Genomic DNA, 19,516 nt, shown 5'->3' on the forward strand with positions numbered 1-19,516 from the left:
TTTTTTGACAAAATATAACTCAAGGTCCACTTACTAACTTTTTCAGGACAAAAAAAAAAAAAAAATGACATAAGCTGGAAAATGGAACTAGAGATAAGAGATTTGTTTGTCTAACCACTGCTTCAATAATCAAAATGAACTTTCATCTGTGTTTCTTTTTAAAGCCAGGGTTTCCCCATAGTGTGTGTTTGTGTGTGGGGACTGTCAGGGCCATCCCATACAAATTGAGTTCAGGTTAATTTCAATATTCTATTTGCGTCCTTGTGTTGAAACAACATGATCTTTTCATGTCAACAAATACAAAGATGACCAAAGATGGTGGGATGGTTAGATTTTGTCCAAAGCACATTAGTTTCAGTGGATATCTGAGACTTTTAAGTAAAGCCAGAGTTGCTTCTTGCAGTTACAGTTCAGGATGCAACCTAGCAGGGAGACTGAAGCATCACAACAGACATTCAGACTGTCCAAATCTCATCTGAAAATTCTACTTTTACCATTTACATGTAGGTTTTCATAACATCCTTGGGCCCCTCTCCGTTTCTATAAGAATTCAGACGTTGGTGAAAACAGAACCAGTATTTTTCTTGAGATATGCTTCCATTAGAAAACCTGCCTTCACAGAGCAGAACTGATTTAAACAGCACATCTGTTTCAAGAGATGGACCAGGGAAAAGCTCAGGGTAAATCACTTGCAGTAAGGAGTAGATCTTATTCCAGTTTCCCGTTTTATGTGACGTTACACATGTCTTATTGCACTCTCAGCTGTCCTGGGATCCCCATGTGAAATGACTGGCCCAAGGAGTGAAGGTGAGAGTTGGCAGGGAGCCTACTGTACATACTACTGCATATTTAACTAGTTAATTTAATGGTTGATGTTACAGTGAAATCCTGAGTCATGTTTGACAAAGGGCTATGAATGTAAATTAGCTTTAAAGGACCTATATGTAAGTTTTGCTTTTTCTACACAGCTAACGTTAGCATTAGCCACTGTTTACTTACCAGTCACAGCAAGAGCTTCAGCCTGATTGTGTTTATAATACAAAATGTTACATTGTGTCCTCTGAGCAGCTACTTCGTCAGGACACACTGGACGCTACAGTGACTCGGTATCAGAAAGGGACGAGACAGGCCGACCAGAGCTAGAAAGAAAGAAGAAAAGAAGCTGTTGGTGAGTAAAGGAATTAAGTTTTGAATTAAGTTTGATGCTGAACACACATTTCTTCTAGACTGAGACGGAAACAGCTGTTAATGCTAACGTTAACTTGCAACAGCAAAACTTACATAGAGCTCCTTTAAAGACCACAGGTGAAGTATTTAGAATTTTATTCTGGGGTTTTTCTTTAAATCTTTTTTTTCCTGCTTTGTGGCCTTTTAACATTTTGCCTTTTATCAAGTCTATTTTCAAGTATTGGTTTTTGTTAGAACACTATTATACATATTTCATAAGTATATAAATGCCACATAGGGAAATCTGTGCTTTATCTGAACTGCAACTGTAATCCATACACTTGTGGTACCCTTAACTGGGAGGGAGGGATTACACAGGAGTGCCTCATTACACTGTTCAATATGATATGGTTCGAAAACATAACCTCATAGTTGTTGAGTCATTTTATATCGTCAGTAACGAGAGCACATAGCCAAAACATCAAACAGCTCCTTGCTGTCCAAACACTTAATAAGCTCACTGTACTTGATACGGCTTTCAAGCAGAAATCTTTCAGCGATGGCCAGCCTCACAGTGTTGATGGACAGAAGACACATCACCCTGCAATGCAGAACAACAGCCACCAGGAGGGACTGCCGTTATGTGCCAACTACACAGCAAGTAATAGCTGTCTCAGGAGAAACAGTCTTCTGGGGGCCAAAGGAGGTGCATGACTGATAAAAGAGTCAGCCGTGGGAGTCCTAGTAAACAGGTGGCAGATGTAGCAGGAACCGGGAGACAGGGAGAGACGAAAGAGAAGAACAGCATAATTCGATACGAGCCCGCAGAGGGGGCAGCATGGAGGAAGGCAGCCAACAAACGAGGGAGGAATAGAGCAGATGCTACGTGTAGGAGGAGGGCTGTGAGGAGGGGGCAGACGGTCAGGTCCCTCAATCCTGCTACCTGTCACTTACCCATTCTGCCTTCTCTAGAAATGCTTATGCTTATCTTCCAGAGTATAGCACGCCCTCTCCAAATATTTACCGTGCCACACAAACCGAGTAAAATAATTAGTTGTGGAGCAGGAGCGATCAGGCGGCTTCTACTGAGGCAAGACTGACTAAAAATCTGTCAGACATTTCAAGGTCCAAGTCTTAAGACCTTGAAATGTCTAAGATCTTATAGAATAAAGTACAGGAAGCGATTCAACAAAATTTTATTTTATTTAAAAAAAAAATGTGTTAAATGAGGTCCAAATAAACATTAAAATGTGTTGGATGAAAGACATTGGCATTGACTGGCAAAACATACTGTTAATAATTAAGAAAAAAATGATTTGATTGCATTTAAACCAAAGGTGACATACACTGTCTTTTTTTTTTCTTTTTAAACAGGACAAAAATGGTCAATACATTCAGGCATTCAATTCATAATTCAAATTGAAAAATAACCGTAAAATATTCACAATGAAATAAAATAAATAAATACTGGCACTGAAGGTGCTAAATGTCCCTTAAGAGTGCAGTAATATGCAATTCCTTTATAAATACAATACATTATGTGTATACACACCAGCCTCTAATCCTATGAGTTACAGTCTTAATTCAGTTTGTGTCTTTTGACGTTTTCTCTCAACACACTGGAGCAGACTAATGCTTGCAATCTCCTCATTCATCAGCAACAGCTTTATCTAATAGTGTAAAAACACGCAGGAGCCATGGAGCAGAATAAATTGCAAGAGCTAATTAACACTTCATTAGCCAAGCTTGGAGACGTTACTGTTGTTCTCTCTCGCACGCTGCTATCGCAATACAATTACTGCTGCGTGCAACTCATCTCCTAATGAGCTTCTCAGCTGATCCAAGCACTGCTGTGTGTATCATCTTTCCTGCAGAGCATATGGCTTATGGAGGTTAGCTTAACCTTACTGGTCTGTAGGCTATACTTATATACTGTATAATATCTAATAACAGGATACTGGGTATTCACTATTTCTGGTGCATACATGCTAGAGAGGGGTTTGGCTTTTCGCTCGAACCACTGCAGGATGAAGTGTGTAACGCCTGTGTAGGTTTGCCTTTGTTATTCCTTGATACCCCGCGCTATAGTCCAGTGTTTCTTGATAGATGATTAGTCATATAGGTGTGGTTATGGCATAGCAAAGTGGCATTACTGTAGTGTCTCTTTATGCTTCAAGTGGCACGTACATACCACCACTCGTACTGCAGGCTCGGCGCTCCTCAGATGGCGGTGGCAAATAGAAAGATCTGGATAAGTGGCATGACCTTCAGAGTTGAAAGGTCAGCGAGGACAGCCTGCAGTATGTATGTCAAACAAAACAGAGATAAGATGTATCATCTAAATTCACAACCCTCCTGACCACAGCAATTTTACCTTACACGCCCTCATGAGAGGGGCTATAAAGCACACCCTCACCCTTTCCAAAAGTCTTCTTCAAGGATTTAAAAAAAGAACCACACAGACCGACACGCATAATGATGATGCAGGATCCTTAGGAAGCGACAATCCATGCTTAAAGAGTACACCGCTCCCCACCCTGTCCTTTTGGGATCGGTGGGAGATTAAATTTAGGGACCCTATCGTGTTTAGAGAGAGGGTTTAAGATTTCAACGCTGGGCCTGAAGTTCTAAATATAAGATAAGGAGCAGTATGTTATGGTACCTTCTCTCTCCAAGGGCAGGTGGTAAATGAGCAAGCAAATAGTGCTGTCCAGTATCTCAGAGAAGCAGAACTGCCTGTCGCCCCATGCATCACATTGTAGTTTAACCCCATCACTCTTGCGGAGGTGAAAAGGGGAGTGTGTGAGGCGAGTCATCGTGCGGTTTACTCTTGGGTTCAGTCATATGATAGCGGGACCGCAGTATGGGAGCGGGTGCCGTATACAGTGCTGGCATGCACAAGAGTTACATTACTAGTTACAGTAATCATGCAACATGAGTTGCATTGCACAAGCTAATTCTGGATGCACTCATTAGCTGTGTGTTTGCTTAGTTATTAACATGATTCTGCACCGAAAGATGGCCGCTGATCTTTATTATGGCTAGTCCAACAGTGACTGAATCCTTCATAAGTGATGTTGGGATGTGGAGGCGGAGGACTTGGCGGGACGCTACTCGGAGCTGGGTGAGAGGGTGAGGGTTCTTTACTGTCTAGTTTTTTCAGACGTGTATGCAGGACACTGGGTTACTGGTACTGGCTGGTCATCAAAAGCTATTTACAGCCTTTCAGGAGTATGTGGGCAGCAGGAAGAGGGCTGGAATCAGGGTTTCAAACACACACACACACACACACACACACACACACATTCACACAGGTCCAATGTGAAATGATCATACCTCAGCTGAGGCCAGTGACATCACTTCCATCAGGTTCTCTGCGCGGAAGGCAAACACAGCAGCTGCTAGGACTGGAGGAGGTGAGTGTAAGCAAAGAAGAGTGAAGGAGAAATGACAGGAAGAGTAATATAAGAGAGGGGAGGAGGATTGCATGTCGAAAAGGGAGGGATGGGCAGAATGGGTAAAGGAGGTTGAGAAACAGAGGGAGAAGACGTGAAAGAAGAGACAATGAATGAGAAAATGAGGCATTAAGTGTCAGCTATAATAATAATTGTATTACAAATATCGAGACTGTTAATTGAGTATGAGTGCAGTATTCCTACCTGCAACTATCTCCAGTGAGTCGTATCCCAGGATACGATCCCAGAGAAGGAGCAGCTGGTCAGTAGACAGATAGCCAGAAAAGGCCCGCACCATCCACTTAAAGGCAATACGCAACCTGAGGACGGAAACATCACATCATTTTGCACAGTTGACACATTATTGAAGGCTTCAAGAGCTTGAGCTCCATAATAAGCAAAGATAATACTCTGAGAACTAACCAGGGAAATTCAGATGTAACACAAACCTTTTTCTTAACTCTTTCCCTCAATTTCAACTTTTTAAATTCTTTTTTTTTTAATTCTAGTAATGCACCACAAGATGGCAGCAGCTCATAACTGTAGGTCTGCAACAAAAGAGCAAAACCACAAGAAAAAATGCATCTCTGTGCAGGGTGGATCTGACTCATACACCTTAGAGCACCAGCTTAATGTTCCAGATAGGAACAGTTTATGGCCAACACACACCTACTTGTGGTGCTGAAACCTTCCTGAGCATTTAACTGCATATTCAACATGTCACTCAAAAGGCGTTTGCGACTGTGGGACAGTTATGCCCAAAGTTATAATTAAAGAATACAGAATTGTCATGTTTTGCTCTTTTACGCATCTTTACCACTGGTGATTTCACAGGTCCACACAGACCTGCGATGAAGCAGCATGCAGGCTACTCACGGCTGTGCGCCTATCTGTCGGAGGTGGTAGAACAGCTGAGGCAGGTGGGTCTGCAGCAGCCATTCAAACTGCAGACACAGATACACTATACCCTGCAGGAGCACATGTGTAACCACACTCAGTACACTGCATTGTATAGATGTAGACACAATATTTTGACCTTGAGATTTAGCAGTCACACACAAAAACTCAAGAGCTTACCGAGGGAGAGGAGGAGATGGAGTGTAATCTGAAGAAGTAGCGGACGTACATTTCCCTGAATACACTGTACAGCTTGGATGGCTCGTTGTAAAGGAAACACAAAGGTGCCACTGTGGGACAAAGACACACATCCACACATAAGCACTCCCTGTTTTATGCTGCTAATTCTGTGGCATTAACACAGCACATTAACAGGTGCAAAACGTACTCACCGTACATTGAAAACCCATGGAAAGGGATTACACCTGCTCAAATGAGATTTTCAAGTCAATGCAATTAATAGACATTTATTCTATTATCAACAAATATATAAATAACAAATACAACACAATACACATATGAAAAAATGGTAGTTTTGTAGTTTACTATCAAATGTCAGTCTCACGTTAATAAATGCTGGGCATGTTCACATTAAATATACCAAGATAAGTCCATGTAATAAATACAATGGAACATGCACTTTCACTAATTTCTTTATATTCAAATCCCTAAATACACTGTAAATTCATTAGAAAATAACATTAATGTCAAGATGCAGGCTCACCATTGGGAGGATAAACAACAGCACACTCCTCATCTCCCACTTTCCCTGTGAGACAGACACACAAAGGCATTGATGACCAAGATTTGCAGCACTACGCCTGTGGCTTCCTAATGGTGTGACTGATGTGTGTCTAAGTGCGTGTGAGTGTGTGTGTCCTTGGCGAAGGGCACATCATCTCACCCTGGATGTAGGATTTAGGAGGAGTGGCACTGTTGTATTTGAAGTGCTCCAATACGGCGGTGTCCCGGGAGAAACACAGCAACACCTGGGAACACACAGGTTCGGGATTAAACACACACACACACACACACATTCAAGCTAAATTAACTGACCCTGGATTATTAAACACACAAGGAAAAAAAATGTGAACCCTTTGGGATGACCTGGTTTTCTGCATTCATTTGTCATAAAATATGAGCTGATCTTCATCTAAGTCACAAGTGTAGACAAAGACTGTGTACTTAAGCTAATAACACTAAAACTATTATAATCTTTCATGTCTTTATTGAACACACCCATTAAAATTCACAGTGCTGGCAGGAAACATAAGTGAACCCTTGGATATTTAATGACTGGTTGAACCTCAAGTCTGGGCTCTGACTGAGAAGTGTGGAGTGTAAAGGTGGCTTCCTCCCCGGTGCTCTGTGCGACCGTGCACCATATGATTGACTAATGAACAGAGATATTAACCAGCTTCTTGCTTTACCTCAGTGAGCATCTGCGTTGTGTCTTTGTGGTCGTCTTAGCTGGTCTGACTGTGGGCTGATGAAGATCTAAACTCTTTGAGGTGATTTCATAACAAGTTTCAGCTTTATCCAAATCCACAATTCTTGAGCAGACATCTTAAATTCACAGGAAGTTTTTTTATAAGTCAGAGTAGCTCTAACGTAAACCTCCAGTCTGGTTTCATTGAGTGGACTCTAGTGAGCTTTGGTTGATGTTGGTCGATAGTGGAGGGGTTGACATAATCTTTCCAACATACACTGTGAATGTTTGCATGATGTTTTCAATATAGACTAGGATTAGGGTTAATACAATGGTTTGTGCGCCGTTAGTTAAAACAGATTGTTTATTCATTATAGTAACTTTCACCATATTTCAAGACAAATTTAAAAAGTAATGCAGATGATTCTTTTTCTTGCCACTGTGCATGGATTACAAGCTCAGTATGTAACATTGCCGGAGGACAGCGGACAGAAGCGACAGTAGTTAATACACTTTTATTTGTCCGAGAGACGGTGATGGCCATGAGCAGCCTCTTGGGTAAGAATGTCATTAAGGCAGCACACCTGGATCCAGCGTTTCAGGATGTACTGAGGCAGACAGCAGCCGAGTAACCTCAAATGGTACTACTTGTTTCACAAAATGACCGTATAAGTGGGAGCTCTTTCCATTACACTCCCATTTCTGTGTCATTTTGGGAGCAGATTTCATTTCCAGCGACCACTTAAGAAGAATTACATTGGGGCGGGGGGCGCGGGTCGTCTGTCTGAGCCAAAATGAGACTGCCAGCAATTCATAAAGCCTTGTTAATGGGAGAATATGAAAAAAGGCAGCAGATGAGGACTGTAGTGTGTGTGTAGGCTGCCTCCCGTCTGACCTTGACGATTCTTTTACCGGTTGCAGGAATTGGGTGGTCTTGAAGTGTTTTTGTCTGTTTGGATGGATTGTGTACTGCAGGGCATTCTCTCAGGATGAAGCTAAATTCATTTTCTTCATCTTTGAATATCATCTGAAAAGTGAATGTAAATAGGCCACTTTGCCTTGATGCCACAGCTCAGTACATGCTCTTTCTACTTAACGCAGTCTGATAGACATTTTCCTGGGGGTAGACTGTTTTGTAGGGGCATCTAATCAGGTGAGGACATACTGATCATCTATTTCCTGCACTGAAGGGTGTTGATTTTAATAATGAAAACATCTTAAGTGGCCACAATGTGACATCGCTTTAAATATTTCTGGTAAATCCCACTTCTCGAGTGCTCTTAAGAACTTCCTTGCCTTTTTCCCTGGCATAACTTCTGAAGATCAAAAAAGCACCTGTGTGAATCCACGCTCCCCCCACAATAAGTAGATTGTTTCACTGCCTAGTGAGTTTATCATTAGTCAATATTGACAGGGATACTGGAGCTTTGTTCTTGCTACACCTGTGTACTCATTGGTTAGCCACCAAGGAGCATGACTTGTTAACAGCTGTTGAATAAAACGGTTGCCTAGTATATATGTGTGTGTGTGTGTTTATCAGCTGAGCACCAGAGGCAAACAGAGAAGTGGCGACCAGAGAAGCTAATAATAACAAGTCATATCCTTGTCTGGGCTGGAAATGTACCTGTAGATAAAGAGGAATGCTGTCACTCAGTAATTGTCCTTACGTGACAGAGAACTGACACAAGTTGAAATGTTTGCAGCCGTCAAAGAACTCATTACTGATGATGAAGCTCTTATATAGTGGAATGAAGAAGACACAGCAGTGACGGTGGCTGTATTTAAAAGCAGTGGGAGCCCATGTGGAGGTCAGTTTGTGTAACAGCCACTTATGCTAATAACAGTGGGCAATGTGACGTTAATAGACACAAAAGGCCTTTGGGGTTTTAACTATGTTGTAATGCTGAGAGGAGATAAACAACAGTTTGTGACAGTGGAAGTTTTGAGTGTTTGCTGTCTCTTGCCACGAGCATGATATCCAACATCAAAGACACAAGTTAGTTAGTTTAGTAACTTAACATGAGAGATTTCTATATTTGTCCTCACTGATTTACTGTGGGAACAAGGTGATGTCACACATGTATGAGCACCAACTAGGATTCATTTTATCTCACATGGGATGTCAGTTTGGTGTGGTTTGCTTATATGGCAATAAAATCTGATCAACCCACACCTACACAGTCCAAAAGAAACAGATTAGCTGAGTCCAAGTTAAGGATGTTTTTCCCCCAAAGCTTTACCTATAATTGTTGACAGAAAAATGGAATACTTGACACCATGTTTTCGGTGGCTTCAAGCAAGAGCACTGCTGTGTGAGAGGTGGAAAGCTCAAGTGAAAAATGAGACCTCACCTGATAGAGGAAGTCTTCAAACACAAAGTAGTAGTCGTCATTACTGGCTGTGAGCTTCACATCCTGGTGGGCAGGAGAAGAAAAGCACATTACTTGCACAGCTTGCAAATCAGCAAAGATAATAGTTCACATAGAGGAACTGAGATTGTGTGAAGGTTCTTTGAAAACAAACCAGAAAACAAGAACTTGTAATAATAAACATTGATACCAATCAATGTTTATTATTACATTTTTTTGGTGAAAAATTCATCTGAAAACCTAACATCCCGCCTGTGCAGTTACACAAACATGACCATACCTTATAGATTAGGTTGTCCACCAGCAGGTCGTGTTGTATGACTCCAGCCTTCAGCTGTTCATAATGCATCACATCCTGGGAAGGCAAAGATCCAACATGTTTCATGTGCACAGTAACATGCATAAAGCTCACATCCACAGCCCAGTGTGTGGTTCATAAATCAAATTGTTAAAAAAAAGTTAACCCTATGATGCAATTTTCTGTACAAACATACAAAGTTCCAGTTTTTCTAATAAATATGTTAAGTAAAAGGGAACAGTTTCGTTCAATTGTTATTTTAAAAAATCCATCACCCTCTTTAAATCACTTTTAAATCAACATTATGTATTCTCCCTGACAGTGACGACAGCAGGATTAAACCAAACTTAAAGGATGGGTATTGTGTTTCCGACCACATGGTTAAACTCAAATGTGTCTCCGGTTTTAGACAGAATATCATAAATGAAGTAAAGAACAGACGACAGGGTGGACGGAGCAATAAAAACGTCCTCTGTGGCAGTGGTGAAGCACCTTGGCAATGATCAGTGCTGCGGATGTGAGGAGAACAGAAACAGAGTCATGTCACTCTGACAGCTGAGAGAGGACACTGGAGTTATATGGACAAAGCCAATGGAGGGGAGTTAAAATAAATGTTGCTTAAAGTTGACTATATATCTTGGTCCTATTGAGTGAAAAGGTGGTTCACTGCAGTTCACTTTGGATATATTTCTCCAGAATAAAATCAACCTGAAATTAGGCACAGAAACAAAAGAGAAGTTTATCAATCAATATGAGAAAGATAAACTCCTTCTAAACTTTTTCTATGTAATATGTTTCTATGATATAGCTGCAGATACGGTGGAGTAATTGAATATTTATTTAAGCCAACAGGAGTCACTTGCCTCTAAAAATGTTTGTGAACCAATGGCCGTTAAAGGTCAACATAGTTTTCAAGATGCAGACAAATCTGCACAATTAAAAAGTGACGCAATGCACATATTGTCACCAACCGGCTCTGACTGTTTAATGTGTTTGCCCTTGTGCCGTCCAGAGGCACACTGACACACTCCAGACCTCAGTCAGGTCCCCGTAACTCTCCCTCAGAAATCAATCTTCCCATCACAAGTATTGTTTTATCGACTTGGCCTCGACAGGAGACTCTGGACTCCAGCGTTTACACAGCACTCCGCCACACAGACAGGCAGCCGCTCTGTTTGGGCTAACTGTGCTAAATCGGCAGCATTTGATTATCTTAGCAACTGTACACATGGGACAAGCTGCGGCGAGCTAAGATAAACAGCGCAGGGTCTAGTACACAGATTATGTAGGACTTGTAGGTCAGCTGGTGATCCATTTGTTGGTTTTTACTGTGCAGTGTAAATGCCAGGATACCAGATGAACAGCGTTGTTAGGATTCTCCGATGAAACAAGTAAAAAAAAAAAAAAAAAAAAGACCTGAAAATAGTCGCAGCTGAAAATTCAGCTTGTAGTAAACTTTGGGAATCACTGCAGCTGTGTGTGAATGGCTGTTTTATAGGTGAGGTGCAATTCAGAGGTGTAACACTAACACTACCGGTGGGTGGTTGGTGGAGTTCAGGATGAGGGCCCACAGGTCTGCTCGGAGCCCGGTGGGGCAGCCCTGTCTGCTGTACTGCTGCGCTGCTGCACTGTCCTGATCCGCAACCACTAGACAAAGCAGAGACAAAAAGTAAAACACAAGAGAGAAAGAGACAGAGAGAGGAAGAGAGAGAGAGAGAGAGAGAGAGGGGTTTGAATGAGACTGAAAGACACTTACAGACACTCCACATTTCCTTCCTGCCCGTATGCTTATTCAATTTCTAGCAGCGAGTTAGTTGAAAGGATTGATGCCACTCTCATGTCTGTCCATCAAATATGAAGCTGTAGCCATCAGATAGATATCTTAGTTTAGCTTAGCATAAAGCCTGGAGGCAGGGAGAAACAGCTTGCCTGGCTCCGTCCAAAAGTAACAATGTCTGCTGGACAAACTCTGTGCCAGCAGCAGTGACTTCCTGGAGTCTCCACTGGTTGCCTGGCAAAGCTCACAGTGATGACAAGACTCCAGGAAGTCACTGCTCCCAGCCAAGAAATACTCCAGCACGCAACCCCCAATAAAACTGCTAATTGTCATTTTTATACTTTTATTTTTGAATGAAAGATATTAAGTGTCACTGAATGCGTTTCAAAGTTGCTGGTATCATGAACAATAAAGTTCCTAGCCTAACCAGTTTCCAGCCTTTATGCTGAGCTAAGCTAACCAGCAGCTGGACACATCTTTTTAAAGATGAGTGGTGTTGATCTTCTTACCTAACTCACAGCAGGAAAGCAAATAAGTGTATTTACTAAAATGTGGAATTATTCCTTTAAGTCATTTATTTAAACAAATGGTAAAAACTTTGGTTTCACCTTCTCACACCTGACGATTTGCTGCTTTTCTTTGTTTTACATCATTGTAGACTAAATATTTTTGGAATATGGACTGTTGATCAGAATTAGAATGTAAAGTAATCACCTTGTACTTTGGGACATTATGATGGGCACATTTTCTTCCTCTTACATATGAAAAGCTGAATTGTTCGATGCAGTACATTCAGGGGTTTTGTCACCATAGCTATGCTTGATCTGGTATGATCAGCAGCTTGCAAGGCAAATGTTAGCTAATGTTAGCAAACATTAGGTCAATTTTGCTGCCAAACCAACATTAGCCAGCAGCCAGTCAGCTGACTTCATGACTCCTCTCCGCTTGTTCTACTGTTAAAGTAGATCTTAACAATTGTCAGTCATGACCACTGTCCAGTCTTATTTAAAGGCAAACTATAAAGCTAAAACAGAAGTCCAGGGAGAACATACAAAATCCTGAAATTTCACTGGATAACCAAGTCGGATCGATCTGAAATCCGACCAACAAGGATCAATAGAAAAGCCTCATGACTTTCTGGCGGAATGACATAATATGTACAAACAGCAGTCACCCAGAATTGTACAGAGGCGACTAAATCAGCTGGGAACTTGAACACCTGCACAGCTTCAGTGACTTCACAACAACAGGCAGGCAGCTCAACTCTGAAACTGTGAAGAGGTTTGTTTTCTACAAGAGAACAAGATCAATCAGGACAGAAACGGTAAATAATAATCTTCCAGCTGAGGCTTTGAATTGTGCAAAATCATGGCTCGCACTACTAATTTGCCAATTAAAAATCATGGCTCATGTTAATCTGAAAACATTGGTGTGTTGGCCAGTCTAACATCTATGTGTTTGGGTCTCACAGCTTTGCTCAGACATAAACACAGTTTCATTCTAGCCCTCTGAAAAGGCATAAACATGAAAAAAAAATCTTAACAGCCATTCCCATAATGGCAATTATTACATAATTTTCCAAAAAACACTCACAGATGCACATGCTGGACACAAACTCTTCAACATCTCCATTCTACCCTAAATCTGTGTTGCGACAGTAGCCAAAAACACACAGCCCTTGACTTGAGGTGCTGGCCAGTCATAACATAAACGAACACACTCCTCACCTCTTAAATTTCCTATTTGAGTGCACTTAACACTTGGCCTGGAACACAGCTCAGCATTTGAGAGCCAACACGCAGCTGAGGATGAAATAGTGGACCGTGGACCGTGTCGCTGTGTATATAAAATACAGCCTGTGTTTTTCAGACTCATGTCGATTGATGTCTGATTGGTGTCCATAATAAGGTTGGTGTTTACACTGGTTTCATAGCAGAGCAATGAGTTAAAAGTTAAAGTGCCCCTCTTACCGATTACAGCACCTGACGGGGTAAAGAGCTGGAGTTATAATGGCAGAAACTGACGTTAGGTATTTTCTGTATATTCATGGCAGACTCAAGGCTGGAACTGCAGCATAAAGCTCCTCTACTTAATACTATGTTTAAAAGCGCAAATACTGACTCAGTGATAACGATGATAATGATACTCCTGGTAGCCTGTGGCTCAGAGGTGAGTCCGGTGTTTGGAGTCCCATATTTATATATTTAAATACCTCAATTAAATAATCTGAAAAAGAGAACACGATTCACAGAAAGAAATTTAACTATTTAAAACCAAGAACCAAGCACTTACCTTTTTTCCCGATTTGAACGTACTCATTTTCAAACAAGTCTGCACAGGGTTAAAAAAAAAGAGAAAGAACAAAGCTGATTCATCAGTAATGGTCTGATGGATGGTGCTGGCTCTGATTTTCAAACTAATGTTATCTCTTTGATTTACAAACCCAGAGATGGAAGATATGACTCTATTTAAAGGCCAAACACCAGACTGTAACAATGTCAATATCTGAACTTAACAGAGATCCTGTTTGAGAAACCCCAGACGGCCATGTGGCACAGGAAAGCAGTGCAGGCTGATATGAGGCCAGTGTGGTTTATACACCATTAAGATGCAGTGTTCATTAGGTAAACATGTTTATTTCAGTCTCAGTCGTATTTAGTTCAGAGTATTTCTGATTAATGACTGGCAGCAAAAAGAAATGTGTCTAGGTTTGATATTAAAAACCTGCTGAACAGTCGTGAGCAGTGATGTAAGCGTGTTTTATGTAACTGTATTACCAGCCACATGCAATATATTTGATAGAATGACGTCCACTAAAAGCTACACTTAAGCTAACTTCTGTCCAAATCAGTATTACAACAGTAAATTATTCAGCTGTGACGCAAGGTCCAGCATGCCACATGTGATTTTAATGGTACGCAGAAACCATTTAAGGACCAGTGTGTAGGACTCAGTGGCATCTAGCAGTGAGGTTGCAGACCCCCACATGTCTCCCTTTCAAAGCGTGTAGGAGAATCCATGGTGGCCTTCACGAAATGTAAAAAGGTGAGAGGCCCATTCTAGTGCCAGTGTTTGGTTTGTCCACTCTGGGCTACTGTAGAAAGATGGCGGTGGGCTCCATGGAAGAGGACCAATTCCCTATGCAGATGTGAATGGCTCATTCCAAGCTTACAAAAAAAGAATAATTATTAGTTTCAGGTAATTGTTGTTAATAGGAATATTATATTCCACCTCTGCCAATAGATCCCCTAAATCCTACACACTGGTCCTTTAAACTAGCTCCTTATTATTGGGGAATAGGCTCATTCGTGTAGTTCCCAAAACTATTCCTTTAACTACCATATGAAGAAGTGTATCTGCACTTTTTGTATATACCTGGATGTATGTGTGCGTGGTCATCAATCCCCAATTGCCCCATGGTCAGGTTCAGCTCTGAGTAGGTCTGTCTCTGAGAGTTCAACAACAAAGAAAAAAAAACACACTAAAGGCAGGTTTCAAATCCATTGTGCATCCATTTCCTGGGGCAGCATAATAGGATACACCGTTGTATGCACTGAACTCACAGTAAGGTCACTAATGGACAAAACATCTGCACATAGACACACACACACACACACACACACACTTCAATAAGACACACAATAAGACTGAACCAGATACCCACAGGGGTCCTTACCAGCTGTGGGATGTCCCTGACATTGAGGGGAACCTGGATGAGACCCCAGTGGCTCCTGGTGCTCAAATCCTCACTGCTGTCATGGTTGGGGTTCCGCAAACTGATTAACACCTATGTAGAAAGCATTAATGTAGTACATGTAGTCCATTTTTCTTCTCTAACACAAAAAACTGTGCTGAATGTTCGGAGCAGCAAAGAATCTGCTTACCTCCAGAAAGTCTTTGGGGGCATAGACGGGCCTAAAGCGGCTTAAATCTGCAGAGATACAAACACTTGAATGCATCTCAATAAAGCATTAGTTGATAGCACCACTTATGAAGGACACTTCTCCAGCTGACAAATGTACTCAGTGTTTACATACGCAATTACAGAGCAGGTTTAGCAGCTGTAAAATCTAGACTACACAAACGTATCCAGCCATGAAGTTCACTTCATCAACATGAACTTGACTATAATTCTGAATGCATTGACTTCAATTTGTGTGTGGGCAGAGCTGGCAGTTTCTACAAAAGTCAAAGGAACTGTACAGGACAGCTGAGGCGCACTCAGCCAGATTCAAGTGGGACTTCCATCTGCCGTCTATGTAGCACGGCAGTAAATTTAAGTACCGTGTCATCCCGAGAACGAGGGCACGTTAAGGTTTTGGACGGAAGGAGGGATCCTGCTCGTTATCGCAGCTCCGTCCAAGGAGTCTGGACAGCTTCTATATTCACAGCCCAAAGTGTTTATAGCTGGGGGACAGCACACAGTCCTAAATGTTATTATACACCGCTGTGCTGTGATAGCATTGTTAGGACACCATGATTACCATGTTCTTTGTATATGTGCTGGCTTGAAGTGTAAATGGTTGGTTCATTGAAAGCCAACAACCAAGGAAAGTAAAGTATTAATATAAGATATAAATATACTCCGTACTCTCCCCTTTAAATATACTTTTGATATACACTTAAGCTGGGAAGACAACTATCAAATTCTCCACTGTAGGCTGGCGGCTAATTATTAGCACTGTGGTTTTAGTCAGCTCAAAGTGTCAGTGTGTCCAAGCAAGTACTGTTTTATTTCTCTTGCCCAATTCTCACCCAAAGGCTGTGATCTGAAGCTTAATAAAAGCAAGTTAAGACAAGAAATCAGAAAGCAAAAAAGTGGAAACTCTTCCTTCAAATGTTGCAGAGTAGAGCGTCTTAAAAAAAAAAAACTCCCTGGATAAATAAAGGTTTAAGCAAACATGAAGAGGTAGATCTCGTTTAGAGATCAGCCAATGTTAAATACACCAGTGTCTGAGCCATGCAGCAGTTTACAGACACATCAACACTAATCTTTCATAAAAGACAGATTGCCCGGGGCCAAACCCCTGGGTAATGTCTTGAGACCTGGTTCGTCTGTGCCCATCTCATTCCATTTGTTGGTGAGCTCCTTCTGCTCTACTGCAGGCCTCTGTGGAGTGGGTGGAAAATAGCAGATTTCAACAAACCAACGCCACACAGCCAAAACACAACAAATCTTGAAAATGTCACATCAGAAATGTGCTTCTTTGGTCATAAATACAATCACGTGTGCACAGAACCAAACAATAGTAACAATAAACACATTTCAAACAGCACTGCCTGCTTATTATCAGTGTAAAGCTAAAGTTATTGCTAACTCTTAACTAGCGCTTAGCTACTGTCAAACTTAGCAGCAGGATTCAAATGATACCGGCTTAAGATGCACTACTCAAAAGATGATGCTAAAACAATAACAACATTTGGCAAAAATGCAACACTATGCGGGCCTGTGCAGTTCAAAAGATGTTATCAGAAAATCTGGATTAAGAGCAATTATGCTATGTTATCTGTGATTGACAGCTACCATCCGGGCCAGCGGCACTCCCAGCTCTGTGCTCATGCTGTTCAGGCTTTTGAGGACACGCTTCTCCCAGTTGGCCTGTGTAAGAAAGCAAACACACGCACAAATTTGGCCTCAGACACTGTGTTACAAATAGCTAATAGATTTTTTAAAAAAGGGGGGGCCAAAAAAGACAAGAGCTGGGGAGGTAGAAGATGAACAAGTGAGGAGTGATGGAGATAAGAGGAGACAGACTGACCTGTGCCTTGCGCATGTAGGCCAGCGGCTCTTTGAGATGCTCTGGAGGAGCGGCGGGATGGCTCGGGGGCAGTTGGCTAGAATAAGCAAATATAAGAGCGGGGGCGAGGAGTGTTACAGTACAAGAGAAGAAGGGCTGATCAAGTAAATACATAAAAATGCCACTGTGTTTTCACCAAATGACTGACAGATTTTAGGGTCTGAAGCCAATACATACACAAACAACTTGCTCTTCAAAACAATAAGTGCTTCAAAGAAGTACGTTGTCAAAACACGGGCAAATAAAATGTGCAGATTTTTCTTTAAAAAATAAAAAAAAACACACAGCCGGCCACTATTAGTGCCCTGCACTTGGAGCTCAGATGAGTCAGAGCACATCTCCACCAGATGCAGCAAATGTCTCATGTCTCTTCAACCCTAAGCATGCTCAGGGCATACTGAATGACTCAAGGTCTCAGTGCGTTAAACAACGTCCAACCTAATCTAAACACGTATAAGAGCACATAGGGCTGACTAATGGCAAAAACGAGGCATTAGTCAGTGTTATATGTCATCCTTTAACAGCAAAGCATTAAGCATCCTATGTCTCAGTCTGAGCCTCGAGAGAGCAGTGAGATTTTACCCTTAAAGGTAAGAGAATAGAGTTGAAGAACACACCGAGTTTTCCAGCTATTTAGCTATTTGATTCTAATAAAGATAAAAACTGAAAGGGCACATAAATCTGGATTATTATGGCGTAATTATCCAAGGTTAAAGTTAAACCAGTCTGAAACAATCTCTTGATGGCCTTAATTCCAATGGGGTTTTTTTGTCAAAAGTCACGAGTAAAATAAAATGTTGTACAAAGTCAACATATGAACCCAATAACAATGACAGGGGAAGGTGATAAAGAACAAGACATAATGGAAGCTAGACACTGAATTGCTGCAGTGGCAGGGCAACAAGTTGACAGTTGTTTTCATGATACATAACAATGCTCAGTTCCAAGGTGGGATTTTTATCAAGTAAAGTTTAGTTTTATTTTCAGCCTCAGAAGAATACTTAAGTATAAAGTTTAATAGTTTAATGCAGTTTTTCATGGATACAGATATGCTTGATCACACGGTTGGCCTCATAGCTCTTGATATGAGTGTATAATGAAGTATCTGGGTGTATATGCTTATAAATATACTTTGTATGTTGTTGGATATGCACTAAGGTGCTGGTAGGTAGGAATGTGTAATCTCTGTGGGAATTTAAAAGTGTCAGGCGGAAATCAGGATCTTCACCCCTTTCCTCTTAGTACACATACAGAAATACACACATATATATATATATATGTATATTTCCTACACGTGCACGGGGAAGCATGAGCAGGGTTGTGAGCTGGCTGTGTCTCTGTGCTTTTCATTAATATGTTCAAGAGTTGGTCAACGGCCAAAGCAGATAGATTCTTCCTCGACATCTCACAGATCAATGAGCCAGACTAGTGTTCCATAACCGAAATTAAGTGTGCAGTTTCTCTCCTGTTGTTTTCATGAAATGCACAGGGAAAGCATTTAAAGATCTGTAAGATTTGTAATATTTACTAATGTGATACACCCATTTGCACGCAACCACATGAATAACTGCACTGAAACCTAATAGGTGCCTGAGTGTGTATACAAGTGTGTCTGTGTACACCAGTGCCTCAGACAAATCCCACTTTAGGCTGGCTATAACTTACACATGCAGCTCTCTGTACACTGCATTCTGCAGCTTCTTCTCCCAGCCTGTAAAACAATCACAAAATACATTATCACCAGACGGACAGCATCATAATAATAAGACAATTATTATGTCGTTACAGTGAGCAGTGAGCAGTGAGCTGTGGCTGTTTATGTCTTACATGTGCTAAGAATACGATATGAATGACCCACCAGATGTTTTGAGAAAACTGCGCACGTCCTCTCTGAGAGACTCCAGTTTTATCTCAGGTTGATGTAAACACTCCTAAATAACAGTCGGGAGAGAAACAAAGGAAAGTTGGACGTTTTCATAAGTATGTAAACTGCGTTAAGATGAACTAGAAGCGCAAATCCAAGTGTTTGCGACACTGTCGACGCTGACAGCAACCCGCCCGTTAGCCGCATGCTAGCCCACTCACTTTGGCCTGCCTCTCTATCTGAGAGTGGAGATGACTTCCCTTCAGCCGCCGCACGATGTGAGCGATGGTCAGAGACAGCTCGGTGCCCTCGTCCATCCTCTTATCTCAGAGCTCCTCTTATCTTCGCGTCTGGAAGCGGCACAGTTTTCCGTCACTGTGCGCTAGCAGCATCCGGCGATGCGGCAGCCTCCACCTGCCTCCTCCTCCTCCTCCTCCTCTTCTGCAGAGGTTACCTAGCAAC

General features: G+C 41.6%; 1 protein-coding gene across 2 annotated transcripts; it reads right to left on the minus strand.

Moving 5' to 3' along the window:
• Positions 1 to 2,343: 2,343 nt before the first annotated feature.
• On the minus strand, positions 2,344 to 19,506 carry tbc1d19 (TBC1 domain family, member 19). Of its 2 annotated transcripts, XM_071459967.1 has the most exons (21): positions 19,276 to 19,506; positions 19,049 to 19,121; positions 18,856 to 18,901; positions 17,152 to 17,227; positions 16,917 to 16,991; positions 16,439 to 16,502; positions 15,277 to 15,323; positions 15,069 to 15,179; positions 14,768 to 14,840; positions 13,685 to 13,723; positions 11,150 to 11,262; positions 9,598 to 9,672; positions 9,300 to 9,362; positions 6,424 to 6,508; positions 6,244 to 6,288; positions 5,912 to 5,944; positions 5,700 to 5,809; positions 5,499 to 5,590; positions 4,827 to 4,942; positions 4,504 to 4,574; positions 2,345 to 3,462 (listed from the first exon to the last, which is right to left on the minus strand). In XM_071459967.1, the coding sequence occupies exons 1-21, from the start codon at positions 19,369 to 19,371 to the stop codon at positions 3,388 to 3,390; spliced, it is 1,578 nt and encodes a 525-aa protein (XP_071316068.1). In that variant the 5' UTR covers positions 19,372 to 19,506; the 3' UTR covers positions 2,345 to 3,387. The 2 variants fall into 2 exon arrangements, with proteins under 2 accessions (XP_071316069.1, XP_071316068.1); XM_071459968.1 differs by lacking the exon at positions 13,685 to 13,723 and having other exon boundaries at positions 2,344 to 3,462.
• Between the last annotated feature and the right edge of the window lie 10 nt (positions 19,507 to 19,516).

Source organism: Trachinotus anak, unplaced genomic scaffold (genome assembly GCF_046630095.1).
Source record: "Trachinotus anak isolate AG129_WGS33_773 ecotype Australia unplaced genomic scaffold, CSIRO_AGI_Tana_v1 ptg000023l, whole genome shotgun sequence".
Lineage (NCBI taxonomy): Eukaryota > Metazoa > Chordata > Actinopteri > Carangiformes > Carangidae > Trachinotus > Trachinotus anak.

Coding starts and splice junctions, on each gene's coding strand:
- tbc1d19 (XM_071459967.1), bottom strand. CDS start 19,371: ATGGACGAGGGCACCGAGCTGTCTCTGACCATCGCTCACATCGTGCGG. Junction 9,673..11,149: donor ACTCCACCAACCACCCACCG/GTAGTGTTAGTG, acceptor TTGCCTTCCCAG/GATGTGATGCATTATGAACA. Junction 4,575..4,826: donor CTCACTGGAGATAGTTGCAG/GTAGGAATACTG, acceptor CACCTCCTCCAG/TCCTAGCAGCTGCTGTGTTT.